This window comes from Lepidochelys olivacea (assembly GCF_965140295.1).
Source record: "Lepidochelys olivacea isolate rLepOli2 genome assembly, chromosome: 4".
In the NCBI taxonomy this organism is placed as follows: domain Eukaryota; kingdom Metazoa; phylum Chordata; order Testudines; family Cheloniidae; genus Lepidochelys; species Lepidochelys olivacea.
Genome location: NC_140414.1, coordinates 105363591 through 105379588, shown reverse-complemented (window position 1 = coordinate 105379588; position 15998 = coordinate 105363591). Strand labels below are relative to the sequence as shown.

Genomic DNA, 15998 nt, shown 5'->3' with positions numbered 1-15998 from the left:
TGTCCCAGCTTTGAAAGTGTCAAGTCTAGCCTGGAAGCTTAGCTTAGGCAAACTCCTGCTCCAATTTCTGAAGTCAGCCTAGGACTGAAGTTAGCTTGGAAGCCTGGCTCAGGCAAAGGCCTGCCGAACCCGAAAGATTTGTTCCGTTCTTGAAAGACCTAGCGCAGCCTGGGAGTCTAGTCTTGAAAGATTAGCCCAGCCAGGGAAGGTTGGTTTAGGTAGTTCTTCACTAGTTCTGAAAGATTTTGTGTAGTATGGAAGCTCAACTCAGGCAGAGATTTATAAAACTTCCAATTAGAACTTTAGCTGGTAGCTGTATTATGCAGTTGCTGTGGGAATTTCTGAACATGTGGGAACCTAAGGTTTTTTCAGTTCTATGGGACTTAACATTAAAAAGTATATTTTTTCTCTTTTTTTAAATACTCCGATGGTTTATTTCTTGCCTCTTTCACCTTCAAAGTGAAACCCACATGAAATCCACGGATAACGTGTTAAATCACCGTGTGACACTTATATCTATGAAAATAAGAAAATAAGCTTAGTCAGATGTTGATCAGCACTCTGTCTAGAGAAAATAGACACTAATTACTAAACAACCACAAATACACTAAAGATCGGTATGTCTGAAACTTGTCAATAAATGAAAGAAACAAGTCTTTAAAAGAAACAGGAGCACGTGTATCTTGGAATTGCTTTTTTTTCTTCCTTACAGGCAGATAAATTTCAAGAAGTGCTCTGAGTTGCTGTTATACAAAGGAACCAGCCCGTGACACACATGTTTTGAAAAGCATGTGAGAACATGTTTTAGCAGGCTTGCTTTTTTATCAGCCACATATTCAGGGGTTTTCATCTTTGGGAACTAACAGTAAATATTTTAATATGCAATAATGTTTCAATAAGCACAGAATACGTTCATTTTGACTACTACTAAATTAAGCAGTAAAAGTGCTAATATTAAATGTGCAGTATAATATTCACTACTTACCATCTTTATCTCTTGATACATTATTTCACATTTAAATATTTACTGTTGCTGTCCAGGCGTTCTCACTTACTAAGGGTGTATCCTACCCTCAATCTTTGCATACCACTACCATTGACTTCCATGGGCATTCTGTACGTTGAACAGCCAGGTAAAATTATGCTTCCAAATGTTCAAGTACCAGATAATACTGTTAATTGCAAAAGACAAACAAAAAGTGACTAACAGTTTGCCCATCAGCTCTAATGCAAGCTGCTAGTGCGATGCTTATTTTAAAATTATCTTCATGTAGGAAAACCAGGGGCCTTATGTTTTGGTTTTTTTATATGATATTCTTTTTGACTTGAAGAAAATGTGAACAAGTTGGGTCGTCTGTTGAGTGGAGTTGCATTTATTTAGAGATATAGAGTCACTTTCTAAGCTGACACATAATTGGTGCTGTAATTCTTTTAATTCAATGTTCAAGCATAGAGCAATTTGTAGTAAAAAAGATGTTGGAACATCAGGGTATACTTTATGACATGTCCTACCAAGAATGTGTAGATAAATCACACTTCAATAGAAGTGTAACTATAATGCATCTGAACTTGTTTAACCCGAAAGTGCCTAATTCTCGTCCTACAGAAAGGTCAACATGTATAGTACCCAATTCTAATTTTGCTATAGTAGTTTGGCTCACCTCTAATTACATATTGCATATTTGTTGAACATACCAGTACGGAGAGTCTAAATACTGATCTGAAAGGAGTAGTCCTGGCTAACATAGCAACAGACCATTTTTTTCCCTTCAGTCTGGATAGGTAGGTGCGCAGACCTAGAGGAGAATAAATCACATTATTTGTATGTTATTCTCTGCACAAACCTCCGTTGTCACTAGCACTACTTGTGTTCACTGCAAAAGTCTCATCATTTGAAGGAGGGACATCTCCAGACTGCAGAAATTGAAGAGTGAGGTCACATGAGGTTAGATTCTTTGAAGCCTTGCTTTCAGCAGTACTGAAGGTAAACGATGGCAATGTGAAGAGGAGGAAAGAGAAGAAGAGCAGTTAAGGAGTAAGACTTTTTTTTTTTTAATTTGCAGCCAAGCATTACAAAAACAAAGGTGCACTGCTTTCTTTTAATCTTTAGGGTTTCTTTCTGTATCCTAATTTCACTCACTCCTCTCGTGGCTTCTCACCAAAAGTCCCCATGTAGATGTGTCCTTTGTTTTGTGGTTGTAATTCCATTCCTGAGCCAACTTTTTATGACCCTGGGCAGGCCCTCTCAGAGGTCCAGAGAGGTCCAGGCCACTTCCAGCTTTTGAGGCCCCCAGCCATAATAAAAAATAAAAAATGACAACACATGAAAACAAAATAAGGCACCAAAAAAGAGTGAGACATAGTTTGAATAATTTTTTATTTAACAAATGCTTTTCTGGTTCAATAGGGATGCTCATAAAAATAAGTTGTGAAACTTATCAAATGCCAAAACATTAATAAGTGTCTAAATTTGAGTCTCCCTTTGAGCTTGAGGCCCAGGCCAAATGGCCCTCCTGGTTCCCCCGCTCTGATTGGCCCTGACCCTAGGCATGAAATACTGGATACCAGTAACAGTTGACTTTAAAGGCAGAGGCGGTACCAAAAGCAGAATTCCAGCACTAAGCCAGCCAGAAAAGGCAGATTAATAAACATGACCCTTGTCATTGTGTTTAAAATGCCTTGTAGAGTGTAAAGTGAAAGTCTGTTTCACTTTATTTAAAAAGTAATAAATGATTATTCCTTTACTCAGAATCAAATCTCTGGTACATTAAAAGAAAATTCTGGATAAAATTTATGTTTGGGTTTTTTAACCATACCTTTGGCACAGCAGGATGGATATGTGGAAGAGACATGCCAAACCCACAAAAAAAACCTCAGAAATTTGGCTTGTTTTTGGCTTAGTTGGCTTGTGAGTTGCTTGTTGGCAAGTTTTTGGCTTCTAGCTTGTTGCTTGTTGTAGCTTGTTGCTTCTGTTTTTTGATTGGCTCCCAGCAAGCAGAGGAAAGCAGGGGCAAGGGGGGAAGAGAGACAGGGTGCACAGTGGGCCTATCACAATCCCAGACTGCGCGCTGTGGGGATCTACTCACATAGAGTGTTGGGGTTCTTAGGGGTTGGCTTGTTTTGGCCTTGTTTTGAAATGGGTTTAGCTTGATTTTTGATTTATTGTGAAAGTTGGGGTGCTTATTTACCATGTGAAAGTTGGCAACTGTGATTTGGAAACAGACAAACATGAAAAAAGTGACCTCTTACAAACATTTTAAATAATAATTTCTAGTTAGAATTTCTTTTCCCTCTAGTATTAGAGGGATACAACCACAAATACAAATCAGTGAAACCAGTAAGAATGCATCATCATTTCAAATCCTAAAACAAATCAATCTTAAGGACTTTTGAGTATGGTAACATAGAGGTTCCTTATCAGTAAGTTTAGGGTAACAGACTGAGATTAGAAGCATATAGTAAACTATACCACTAATCCTCATGTTAGTTCTCATCATAATTGCAGTCAGTTACCTTGAAGATTAATGTTAAGCAATTTCATATTTGACATCATCAAAGGTTTGGGCACGTCACTTGGAGCTGTCTTTATAAAGGTATTTAAGCGCCTAAAGATGCAGTCAGGTACCCAGTGGGATTTACAGATGTACATAAACAGGTTAGGCACCTAACTCAATGGGAGTTAAGTGCCTAACCCATTTAGGTGTTTTTGTAAGGTGTCTATCAGCATCTTTAGGCACATGCCTTTGTAAATCTAGTCTGTGATGTCCCTGTGACTCGGTTTATCCATCTGGAAAATGGTGGTCATTATAATGATATCCAGTAAGGATGAAGCATTTTAGTTTTTAATTTTGTAAATTCCTACGTTGTTAACTTGGGAGGAGGAAAAACCACATAGCTGAAACAGAAGTGGGAATTCAGTGTTGTGCATTGGATTGCCATGAGTATAACTGTTTAGTTTGCGTAATCTTTCTACACACTCTGAATTCAGTATTTAGTGCTGCAATCTGTGCTTCTAAGGCCAGATAGCATTCTAGAAGAGTATATCATACTAGTGTGGGATGTGAAACAAAACAGCTGAATTCACTGGTTACTTTTGCTTGCCTAAGCCCCAGTAAACTAAGTCATAAGGTGAGCTCGCTTGCCTTGGAAAACACTGCAGTGATTAAAGTCTCTGCTGATGCCTTTAATTTACTTTCCAGGAAACATATTACCTCAAAATGGATTTAGGAACAAAAAAAAATTTAAATAAATTTCAAGGATTTAGTTATTCAGATTAATGAAATGTCACAAAAGGCCTACAAATTGATTCATTGGGAAACTAAAAGGCCCTGATCCTGCAAAATCCTCATAATTTAACTCACACGAGTAATTCCACTGAGTTGTTCACGTGATAAATGCTGGCAGGATTGGGGCCTGAATCATTATATAATTTAAAGGTGAAAATTTTCTAACTATATCCAGTTTACCATTCCTTTCTGACAAATTGAAAAATAGCCCTTGCTTCATGTGGCCCACAAAAATCAGTGCTTTAAAAACTTCAGTGGCAGAAGTTGTATAGCAAACTATGCCCAGAGCTGTAATGACACGGTCAATAATGCTGTTACACAAAGTATTTTGGCATGATCAGAGATTCTGTAAATTATTTTTTTTAAAGTATTGTTAATATTACTATTATATTACTAACTACAGCTCTACCGTAAATGGAAGAGAGGAAAAACCAGCAAAATAAGACTTAAATTTGTATAAACAGCTTTAACAATGGAGAGTTAAACTATTAAAAAGTTACTTTGTCCTTTTAACTTAGATTGTCTCAACACAGTGATAAATAGGAGTGTTGTTTTGGTGAAGCATTATGGTATTAAATCATCAAAGTGACAGTAGTCTTCTGATGTATGGTAATAATATGTCCTCAGAATGACAGTACACTGTAATGCATTACAGTAATGCATCGTCACAGCAACGAGGTATTGTGCATATATCACACAAACATCATTAAAGTGATGGAAACTTTATGACACAGAACTTTTTAAACATGGTTTCAACTCAGGAGACCTGCTTGGGATTTAATATGAGTTAATTTTTTTAACACTTTAAATCCTCATTCCTCTTTGGGTATGCCTGCACAGCAATTAAAACCCTGAGGCTGGCCTGTGCCAGCTGACTCGGGCTAAGGGGCTCAGGCTAAGGGACTGTTTAATTGTGATGTAGATATTCAGGCTTGGGTTGTAGCCCAGGCACTAGGATCCTGCTGACACCGCAGTTAGCCCGCGCCCCACAAACCAGAGTGGGTGTCTGCAGTGTAGACATATCCTTTATCTCCTCTTGCCTCTCTTGCATTTCTAGGGTCTCCCCAAGCCTTCACATGGTCAAAATAGTGCTTCTGCTCACTTTCTCACATGTGCAAAGGCTGTGACCATATCACCACCATCCTCCAACAAAATCAGCTGACTCCCTGATCCCCCTTTAAAAATTGATATCCCTAAAATTCTCAGTAGACTTGCCACAGACTTTTATTATGGCATGTGCTCAGTGTTGTAACTGTGTTCTACTCCTAATAAACAGCTATACTCCTCGATAATTCTGAGTCAAAAGGGAGGGTAGCTTACAAAGGGGCAGACTACGTTACTTTTATATCTCATGTTCAGTTTTGGTCTTGTTTACACTAAATCCTTTTTGTGAAGAGGAAAAATCAAAATTGTCTTTAACAATCTTGCCTGTTTCATTAACCATCTTCAGTGTCTCTTTCAGTTTTAAAGATTTGACTAGTTGTAAGGCTCTTCATCTGAGCTGCCATGCGGAATGGATTTTAACAGAATGGCTTCCAACAGAACTGCACAACTAGAACAGTTTAAAAAAAAAAGCATCCTGAAATTCTTACGGAGCTTGTCAAAAGTGCTACATCTTCAGTGATGTAGACAGGCATCTGCGTGGACGTTTGCATGATAAGGCCCTCTGTAAGTGAATCTGTTCGATAGTATTGTACAATCTTAACTGGTACACTGTTAATATCATTTCCTAGCTTCTGAAAACGATTTGCTGAACAGGCGTCTGAAACTTGATTATGAAGAAATCACTCCATGCTTGAAAGATGTAACTTTGGTTTGGGAAAAAATGCTGAGTACGCCAGGAAGGTCAAAGACAAAAACTGATATGGAAACAATACATTCTGCTGTTGGGCAAGGTAAGCATGGCCTATATTTTTGAAATGGTGGAATTCATGTACAACTTAATGTTAGAAGTCACTCTGATTGCTTTTCTCTACCAATATCAGTTCTTTTATCACCTTATTAAGTGGGGTGTTCACAGTGGTCTAAATAAACAATTGACACTGTTCAAATTGATACGTTTGAGGCCCGCTGCCCCTTAGCTACACATTTGCCACTCCCATTGATTTTAAATCATAGTTGCAACCATGGAACTGAGGGTAAATTATGTGACATTCACTTTTAATGAACTTCATCCTAAGGGGAAGAGAGATTTGGACAGCAGAGTTGTAGCAAAGGCCGCTCAATTGTATTAGACGCTGTTATAACTTGAGTTGAAAATAAACACAGATAACCCCTCAAAGATTTATTCATGTAAAGAACAGAGTAAACTCTCTAAACTGTTACCTGGAAATCCTATCCCAGCTCTTACTGCACATTGTCAGAAAGAGGTTCAATACAGTATCTGTACAAGGGAACAAAGTGGTCCCAAGTGAGACAATGATATCTACTACAGCTGAGTTAAATTTGTAATTTCAGTCCTGCAGGAAAGTCCCATGTTAGTTTTCATTCTGCAATTAGATGAAAAGTTGAAATTTCAAAATTTTTCACAGAACAAATTCTGAATAGAATTTTTTTAAATGTCAGAGCTTTTCATTTCAATCTTTTTGATCAAAACATTTTGAGATTCCTAAAATCAAAATGTTTTCTTATGTTGAAAGGACTCAGAAGGCTTCCTTTGAGTCAGATTAGCATTAAATTGCATTTTCCTAGAATATTGCCTATGGGAGTTATAGTTCAGGCTCTCCTAGGAGCCGGCTTCCCGGGAGGACCATATCTTCCACAGTACAGTGCAGATTTATCTGACTGAGTTGTATAGGTTGCTGAGTGTACCATAGGCTTCTTGAAAAAGGAGGTAGAAAAAATGCTTTTAAATGCCTTGAATTTTCAGTCATCATGAAGCCTAGAAGGTTCAAAGTAGCAGTAAATAGCCTTCATGGGTAACAGCTTGCTGAAGATGCATGAGCTCCACATATGCTAATGAGAAAATGTCTGTTTTCCCCTCTGATGTTTTCTATGCAATACCGGAACAAACATTCTTTGCCGTTGCCCATTTGTCAGCTGAGTCCCCTCTACCACACTGCCTATATATCTCCAAATATCTGGCAGACATGGCATAGCTCTCTTCCTAAGTATTTCAGAAATGGATGAACAGTTGGGTCTTAATAGCAGTAAAGTGGACACAGCCTAAGGTTTTTTTGAAAAAACATGTTTGACAAAATTGGCCATTGTTCATCTATTACTGTCTGTATTGTAGTAGTGTTTGGAGGCTTCAGCCCTGCTGAGCCAGGCACTGTACATTCCCAGTCTGTGTAGCATACTAGGTCTTTGGGTAGGTAACTAACCATCATCCACTGTTAGCAGATGTTTAATAAAATAGGTTGTTGAGCCTGTCTATCTATCCACTGTTAGGGTACGTCTACACTACCCGCCGGATTGGCGGGTGGTGATCGATCTAGCAGGGATCGATTTATCGCATCTAGTGTAGACGCGATAAATCGATTCCTGATCACTCTGCCGTCGACTCCTGTACTCCAACGCGGCGAGAGACGGAAGCGGAGTCGACGGGGGAGCAGCGGCAGTTGACCCCGCACAGTGAGGACACGAGGTAAGTCAACCTAAGATACGTTGGCTTCAGCTATGCTATTCTCGCAGCTGAAGTTGCGTATCTTAGGTCGATCCCCCACCCCCCAGTGTAGACCAGGCCTTAGATAGGCAAATGACACCAGACCAGTTGATTTATAACTCCAAAATACCAACGTGAGGCTCCAAGTTTCTAACTTAATTCCTGACAATGAAAAAAATGTCCTTAAACTGATTTTAGAAAGAAACTCCACCAAAAAAGAAAAGAACCAGAAGGAGAACATGAGATGAATGGGAAAAAAAGAAAAAAAAGGGGGAGGGGGCAGAATTCAGCAAACATACTGTACACCAAATCCTAATTCAGAATGAGTTTTTTCTAGTAACTTTTTACTGTTATACTGGTTGAAGCAAGCAGATAAATATATTTAGTATGAGTCTTAATCAATAATAGCATCTAAATACAAAATATCTTCAATTGGGGAAATGCTGGACTAAATACCTTGTTTATGTGGATGTTGCAGTATGCACAGATATAATTGATATGGGAATAATTTAGCAACTATTTGCCCTGAAGGGGATTTAATTGATCTGTAATGGTGTATACAGTAGCAATAGATTTATACTGTTGGCCAGTCTACTGCCAGTTACCTGTTCACCCAATTGAAGCTAACGGAATTGCAGGAGTGTAATTGAGAACAGAATCTGGTTCCTTCAGTGAATCGAAAAGCCTGTTTACACCATTTGATGTATTTTTATTCAGTAACCAAGTTCAAAACACTGAAAGTAGTTGTGAAGATACTCCTTATTTACATTGTGCTCTGGTTTTGCTTCAAATATCAGTTTTGCTCTTAGCATGTTCTTACGGGAGTTTCACTACAAAGTAATGATCTGGAGATAATGATGATCTATTAAAAATACATATCAGAAAAATACTTACTCATTTTGGTTTTTATGTAAGGAAGTACTGTAAAATTGTGCTCGTATATATTTCTTCTAGAGCCAGGCCAATAACAGATATTTTCAGTTCACGGGCAATTCTGAAAAGTCAAGGAAAATTTTGTTTTGATTAATAAAACATTTTTGATTTCAAGCTTTTAATGTTGTTGTTTTTTTAATTTAAAATAAAATTAAAGGAAATTTAAAAATGCAAAGCTATTTTGAATAAAAATATTTTTTCTCACAGATATCAAAAATGAAACATTTAGGTTTTTCCCCCAATTGAAACAATTGAGTGAAATTGACAAAAGTTGTTTTAGTGTAGCAGAATCTGCATTTTTTCCCCAATAAAAGAAAAAGAAAAGAAAAAAGTTTTGGTCTGATTCCACTCAGCCCTTATTTGATAACTGACTTAATTTTGACCTCCTGTGTTGATCTCTTACTATGTTTTAAATATTTACCAAAAGAAACAATAAAAACCACAACTCATAGATGACTCTAAAAGTGAACCCTTGATTCCAACACATTTAAGACTAGATTGGAATATCCTTATTTGCATTGAATAGAATCTTATGCTATGAGTAGCCCTAGTGACTTCTTCGTGTAAAGTACCTTTCCTCATGTTGAACAGTAACACAGCCTGAACCATTATAATTAGGGTCCTACCAAATTCACAGCCATGAAAAACATGTCACGAACTGTGAAATTTGGTCTTTTGTGTGATTTTGCCCTATACTGTACAATTTAACAAGGAGACCAGTTTTTCTCAAATTGGGGGCACTGACCTAAAAGGGAGTTGCGCGGGGGGGGTCGCAAGTTTATTTTGGGGGGGGGGTCACAGTTTTGCCACCCTTACTTCTGTGCTGCCTTCAGACTTGGGTGGCCGGAGAGCAGTGGCTGTTGGCCAAGTGCCCAGCACTGAAGGCAGCGCCCCGCTAGCAGCAGCACAGAAGTAAAGGTGGCGATATCGTACCAGGCCACCCTTACTTCTGCGCTGCTCTTGGTGGCAACTCTGCCTTCAAAGCCGAGATCCTGGCCAGCAGCCACTGTTCTCCGGCTGCCCAGCTCTGAAAGCAGCTCCGCTGCCAACAGCAGCGTAGAAGTAAGGATAGCGGTTCCACAAACCCCCTACAATAACTGTGTGCCCCCCCAACTCCTTTTTGGGTCAGGACCTATACAATTATAACACTGTGAAATTTCAGATTTAAATAGCTGAAATCATGAAATTTATGATTTTTAAAATCCTATGACCGTGAAATTGACCAAAATGGACCATGAATTTGGTAGGGCCTTAGTTATGATAATACTTTGCACTTCTCTATCTACAGATTTCAGCGCATTGCAAGTAATCATAAATTAAGCCTCCCATCACCTGTGTGATTTTGGAAAGGAGTATTATCTCCTCTTTCAGATGGGGAAAGTGAGGCTTTAAAATATGGTTACTTGCCCAAGGTCTCACAGCAAGCCTATAGCAGAAGTGAGAATAGGACACATGCCTCCTAACTGTCAGGCCTGTGTTTTAATCACTAGATGATGTCTGAATTGCACATGCTGGGTGCTTACGGTGTGCATGAATCCTAGTGCACAGTACCTTGTAAGAACATAAGAACGGCCATACTGGGTCAGACCAAAGATCCATCAAACCCAGTATCCTGTCCTCTGACAGTGGCCAATGGCAGGTGCCCCAAAAGGAATGAACAGACCGGATATCATCAAGTGATCCATGCCCTGTCACCCAATCCCAGCTTCTGGCAAACAGAGGCTAGGGACACCATTCCTGCCAATTCTGGCTAATAGCCATTGATGGACCTATCTTCCATGAATCTATCTAGCTCCCTTTTGAACCCTTTTATAGTCTTGACCTTCATAACACCCTCCAGCAAGGAGTTCCAGAGGTTGACAGTGCATTGTGTGAAAAAATACTTCCTTGTGTTTGTTTTAAACCTGCTACCTATTAATTTCATTTGGTGGCTTCTTGTTCTTGTATTATGAGAAGGAGTAAATAACACTTCCTTATTTACTTTCTCTATATCACTCATGATTTTATAGACCTCTATCATATCCCCCCTTAGTTGCCTCTTTTCCAAGCTGAAAAGTTCCAGTCTTCTCCTCATACAGAAGCTGTTCTATACCCCTAATCATTTTTGTTGCCCTTTTCTTTACTTTTTCCAACACCAGTACACTGGACCCTCGCTAGAACGCGTGTCTACATAGCGCAGATTCTCATATAATGAGGTCGTGGCCATGGATCCCAAATTTAATTACTTTAATTGCAATTCATTTTAACGTGGTGCCAGCTATAACGTGGTCCCCGCTTTAACGCCGTACCACACATGGATCCCAAATCCCACGTTCTGGCGAGGGTCCAGTGTATATCTTTTTTGAGATGGAGCGACCACTTCTGCATGCAGTATTCAAGGTGTGGGCGTACTGTGGAGTTATACAGAGGTAATATCATATTTTCTGTCTTATTATCTACCCCTTTCTTGATGATTCCCAAATTTCTGATTGTGCCAACCAGAAGGACAATAGTTTGCGGTATTAGAAAGTAATCTATATCAATTCCATCAAAAAGCTTTAGATTGTGTACTTCAGCTTGGAAAGCTGTGGAGAAGACTTGTAACTTAACGGTTCAGCAGTTTTAGGTTGCTTAGAGGCCTATGTGGCTGGTACTTGCCTAAAGAAGCTGGTACAGTAGCTGTTTGTTTGTGGTGCTTTTCTCTCAAAATGGTTGCATAATTCTAATTTCAGCCTTATGCAGCTGCTGTTCCAACCGCATGACCAGTGTGCACACACCACACCCCCACGCCCCCATTAGGATTTTTATGCTTTGGCCAGTGGGGGGAAAGAGGGTACATTTTGCAAACCAGATGAACCTGAATTCTAACTAGGTAGGCCTGCTGCATAGCCAGCTTCTGTAGTCTTCCACAGGGTGTATAACTTGGAAGGTCACAGACAGTTTCTGTTAGATAGATCTCCCAAGCCTCACTCCGGCTAATACAGTAGAACCTTAGAGTTATGAAACCTCAGGAATGGAGGTTGTTCGTAACTCTGGGGTTCAGAACTCTGAGGTTCTACTGGACTGTTTACTTGAGACATATTTTTGCTCTTGTGATTAGAAGAGTAAAGTATTTCCCACTCACCCTTATTTTTTTTCCCTTTCTTGCAAGGAGTACCACGTCATCACCGGGGTGAGATCTGGAAGTTTTTAGCAGAACAATACCATCTTAAACATCAGTTTCCAAGTAAGCAGCAGCCAAAGGACACTCCCTACAAAGAACTCTTAAAACAATTAACTTCCCAGCAACATGCAATACTTATTGACCTTGGTAAGTCTACAGCAGCATTGTGAAATGAGAACTAAAGTTTCACAACCTTTGGAGCGGGAGAATTCTAACAAAGAAAATAACTAGTAAAAATATTTCTTGGATTAATAATAGGTTATGGGTGAGAAGTGATTTTAATCTGATATAATTGAAAATAATTACTTCACATTATTAGCAATCACTAAGTCCATATTTTAAATGCAGAAATGTTCTACAATCTCCTCTTATTAGCTAGGGCATTAATAAGCACTTTGGTATATGTGATTAATGCAGCTATACTTCAGACTTTGACAGGGAACTCCTAAAGTCAACGGGATAGAAACTGCCAGGGAAGCAAATCTGTTTGTAAGAGTTGAGGCTTGTTTTAAAATAGGTGCGACTCATTTCTAATCCTCAGTGCTGCCTTCTATTTAAAACAGCTTTACTTGGAAAAGTGTAGGAGTTTGGTTCTAATGGGTATTATTTTGGTTTTATTTTATTTTGGTAAACAGTTCTCTCTGACAGAAGTTCAAATATCTTGCAAGGTATTTATTGAGTCTCACTCAGTTTCTCCTTTAAAATACTGTGTGTCATGCTGTCTGGAGTGGCTCACGACCAGAGTGCCAGCCTCAGGGCAAACTGTCAAAAAGCAAGGCAGACACCCCACCCGTGGTATGTTCTATCATTAGATTTCACCAACCCAGGACCAAATGTGAACTCCCAAAGTAATACAATAGTCTTATAGTGGAGTCACAGACAGCTTCCTTCGACACTCCAGGCTATCTTGCTACCCAGGCAAGCTGGACTATGTGATAAATGGTTACTTACACCAAAAATTACAAAATATTCAGGTTACACTAACTCCCAAGAGACCAGTCACTCACTCAGGTCAATTCACATCATAGATCTCACACCAATGACAACGCTATAGAAGTTACTTCCATAGTAAACTAACCAAAGGTTTATTAGCTAAGAAAAAGGAATGAGAGTTACTGAGAGGTTAAAGCAGGTAAAAATATATGTACATGTGAGTCAGTCTGTAATTTAAAAGGCAGCAGAGATGTAGTACTCTGCCTGTTTCCCAAAAGTCTTTAAGGGCTACCCAGTGTAACTTTGGGGATCTCAGACTTCTTGTTCGGTTATTCTGCCCTGTTAGAATCCAGACCAGTGGTTCTCAACTTATTTATCGTGGCCCACAATGTGTTTCCTGGGCCTCAGGGACCGGGTGGCAGGGCATTGGCAGCCCTGTCCCCAACCCCCGCTGTGCGGGGCCGGACAGCTGCCCGCATGACCGCCCCCCTGGGCCCTGGACCCCCGTGGCACGCCTGCCCCAGAGCTCGCAGGGCCGGACGGCTGCGCTGGACCCCCAACCCCACGGGACTGGCTGGAAGCCCCAGACACCCGCTGTGTGGCTGCCCCAGCGCTCACAGAGCCAGGCTGCAGCCCCGACTCCTTTGCACTGGGTAACTGGGAACCTGGACCCCGCCACGCAGACTGGCCGTTAGCACACAACTGAGCTGGGCCGCAGCTGTGTGCTAATTGGGACGCTGGTTGAGAACCACTGATCCAGACACTCCAGATATGAAGAATTTTTCCTTGTGTCCATATTTCTAACTTCTCACAGAAACCAAACTGAAAGCAACAGTCTCCACGCAGGTCCCTTCTTCATGGGGAGGGGGAATGCACTTAAAGTCTTTGATCTTTGATTCCATGCAATGGCTCATTTGCATTTAATGAACAGAATTTAACACTTTCTTGTCAGACACCATCATTTTCATTACACAATGTTTTTTCCCTGTTTGATGAGTTACATAGTTACAGAGGTTTACAATGCAAATGCTTGCTTTCGCTTTACAAGATAGGATATCGCTGAGTGAGAACAATACCATGTAGCATCCGACAAGCATTTTAGAAAACACTAAACACATCCTTATCAACATAACAGCTAACATTTCTTTTGATAATGCTAACACACAGGTAAGGAAGACTGGTTTCCAGCTATGAATTTGTAAGTGTTCAGTGAGGCCTGAGGCCTTGGCATGAGCGAGCATCTGGCCTGCCAGCGTCACACTATGGTCAAGGTTTTTAAAAAGAGGAGCCTAGATTAGGTTCTTAAAATCATATCTAGGCACCTGAACAAGCAGCCTGACTTTCAAAGGTGCGGAGCACTCAGCAGTTGCCCTTGGCTTCATAGGGAGCTACTGAATGTTCAGCACCCTTGTTAGTCAAGCCACTTACTACGGATTTAGGAGGCTTAACTTTAGGCCAACATTTTAGAAAATCTTTGCCTGTACCCGTCTTCCATTTCATTCTTGTATTTCATTTAAAGCTTGTCAGGGTGTTTATAATATGAGGGTGACATACTAAGACTAAATTGTGTGAAACTGTTGTTTTAGGGTTGTGTCAAAGAGGAGTGATTTGAGCTAATTTTATTGAGAGTGAGAGGGAGTTAAAGGTAAACAGTCTTTGGCCACTTAAAAGACATTATTTCATGAATATCTGTTCATTTTCCTTTTCTCTGCCCTTGTCAACATTACTTCTCTCTCTCAAATTGCCAAAATATAACAGTTCTGCCCCAAAACACAAAAGAGGACTCAGCTCAAAAGACTTTGAATCCTAAAAGCATGTGTTCTTTAAGATGTGGATCCCTATTGAACACTATTATGTTGGCACATTGCCAAGAATGACCTCTTAAGAGCTGTGACCAGCAGCGATGTTCTTGCCAACTAGCATACCAGCCATGTTCACTCATGAGTTGGACATTTAGTTTCACAAACTTTGTTAAGCTGCTTTCTTGTCATCCCCCCAGGTATTGTCTATTGCAGTCTTTCTCCTCTTTCAACGGTAGTTCCCTACCAACTCCAGCCTCTCCTCCCCACTGGCAATATATAGCTTCCACCCAAAAGAGATTTATTTTTCTCATTCCGAGATAGGTTTCCCTTGACTATCTCTTGCCCTCCATCATCCCAGCCACAGGCTTATCTTTATCGTTAGCTGTCTTTCCTCATTGGAACCCAGATATTGGAACCCAGATATTACTCTTGGAGGAATTCTGTGCCACTGTGCATGCACAGAATTCATGTCCCCTGCAGATATTCCTTCCACCCCTGCAGAAAATACGTTCTGCCAGGAAGGTGCTGCAATTACACCTTTAGCCCACCAGGGACTGCTACGACACCAGAAGAGAGGGCAGCCAGCTCTGCCAGCCGTGGAGAGGAAGCGGGAGAGTCTGCCTTACAGTGCCGTGCCCGTGGGGCCAAGTGAGGAGGCACAGGATATAGGGGGAATGGATAGAGCAGGGCATGTGGAGCTGCTGGGGAGGATCACATAGACTAGTGGAGGAGCTAGTGGTGGGGACAGACTGGGGCGGGGGCACAGGAGCTAGTGAGGTGACAGCGCTGAGCTAGGGGCTAAATGGGAATGGGGATGCAGGGCCACATGGGGGGTGCAGGGACCGGGGGTGCAGGGACATATGGGGACAGGGGAGGAGGGCTGGCTGAGTGGGGTTGCAGGATACATGGGGATGGGGGAGGACAGTTGGCTGAGTGAGGGTGCCGGGATAATTGGGGCTGGAGGGAGGGGATGCAGGGACACATGGGGGGGGTGCAGGGACAGATGTGCTTGACTAAATGTGAGAGGCTAGGGGTCAGCCAGGGTCTGCATGGGGGAGGCTCCCCAACTCCCTAATGATCTCTCCCCCACAAAGAAACCTCTGTTCCATACTTTTCCCATGTGCACTCAACAACCTTCCAAGATCACACCCAGGCTTCTTCTCAGCAATTACTTCCCTCAGCTCCTCTGTTATCCCTGACCCCCCCAAGCCTTTGCACTGCTTTTGAGGGGCGCAGAAAATACCTTTCTGTATTGTAGTTTAAATTAATTTTTATTCACAGTTCGGTATTACTATGCC

The 15998-nt window shown here is 40.8% G+C and overlaps 1 protein-coding gene across 5 annotated transcripts in view; it reads left to right on the top strand.

Annotated features, from left to right (window-relative positions):
• TBC1D1 (TBC1 domain family member 1) overlaps window positions 1-15998 on the top strand; it is a gene marked incomplete at its 3' end in the record, with an annotated part of 200274 nt that overhangs the window by 150763 nt on the left and 33513 nt on the right. For 4 of the 5 annotated variants that reach the window (XM_084625705.1, XM_084625704.1, XM_084625708.1 and 1 more), the window contains 2 exons: window positions 6020-6181; window positions 11954-12112. In XM_084625705.1, coding sequence (XP_084481831.1) covers window positions 6020-6181; window positions 11954-12112 — 321 coding nt within the window. Of the gene's footprint in view, window positions 1-6019; window positions 6182-11953; window positions 12113-15998 lie in introns of those variants that run through there. The other variant, XM_084625707.1, reaches the window with a different exon arrangement.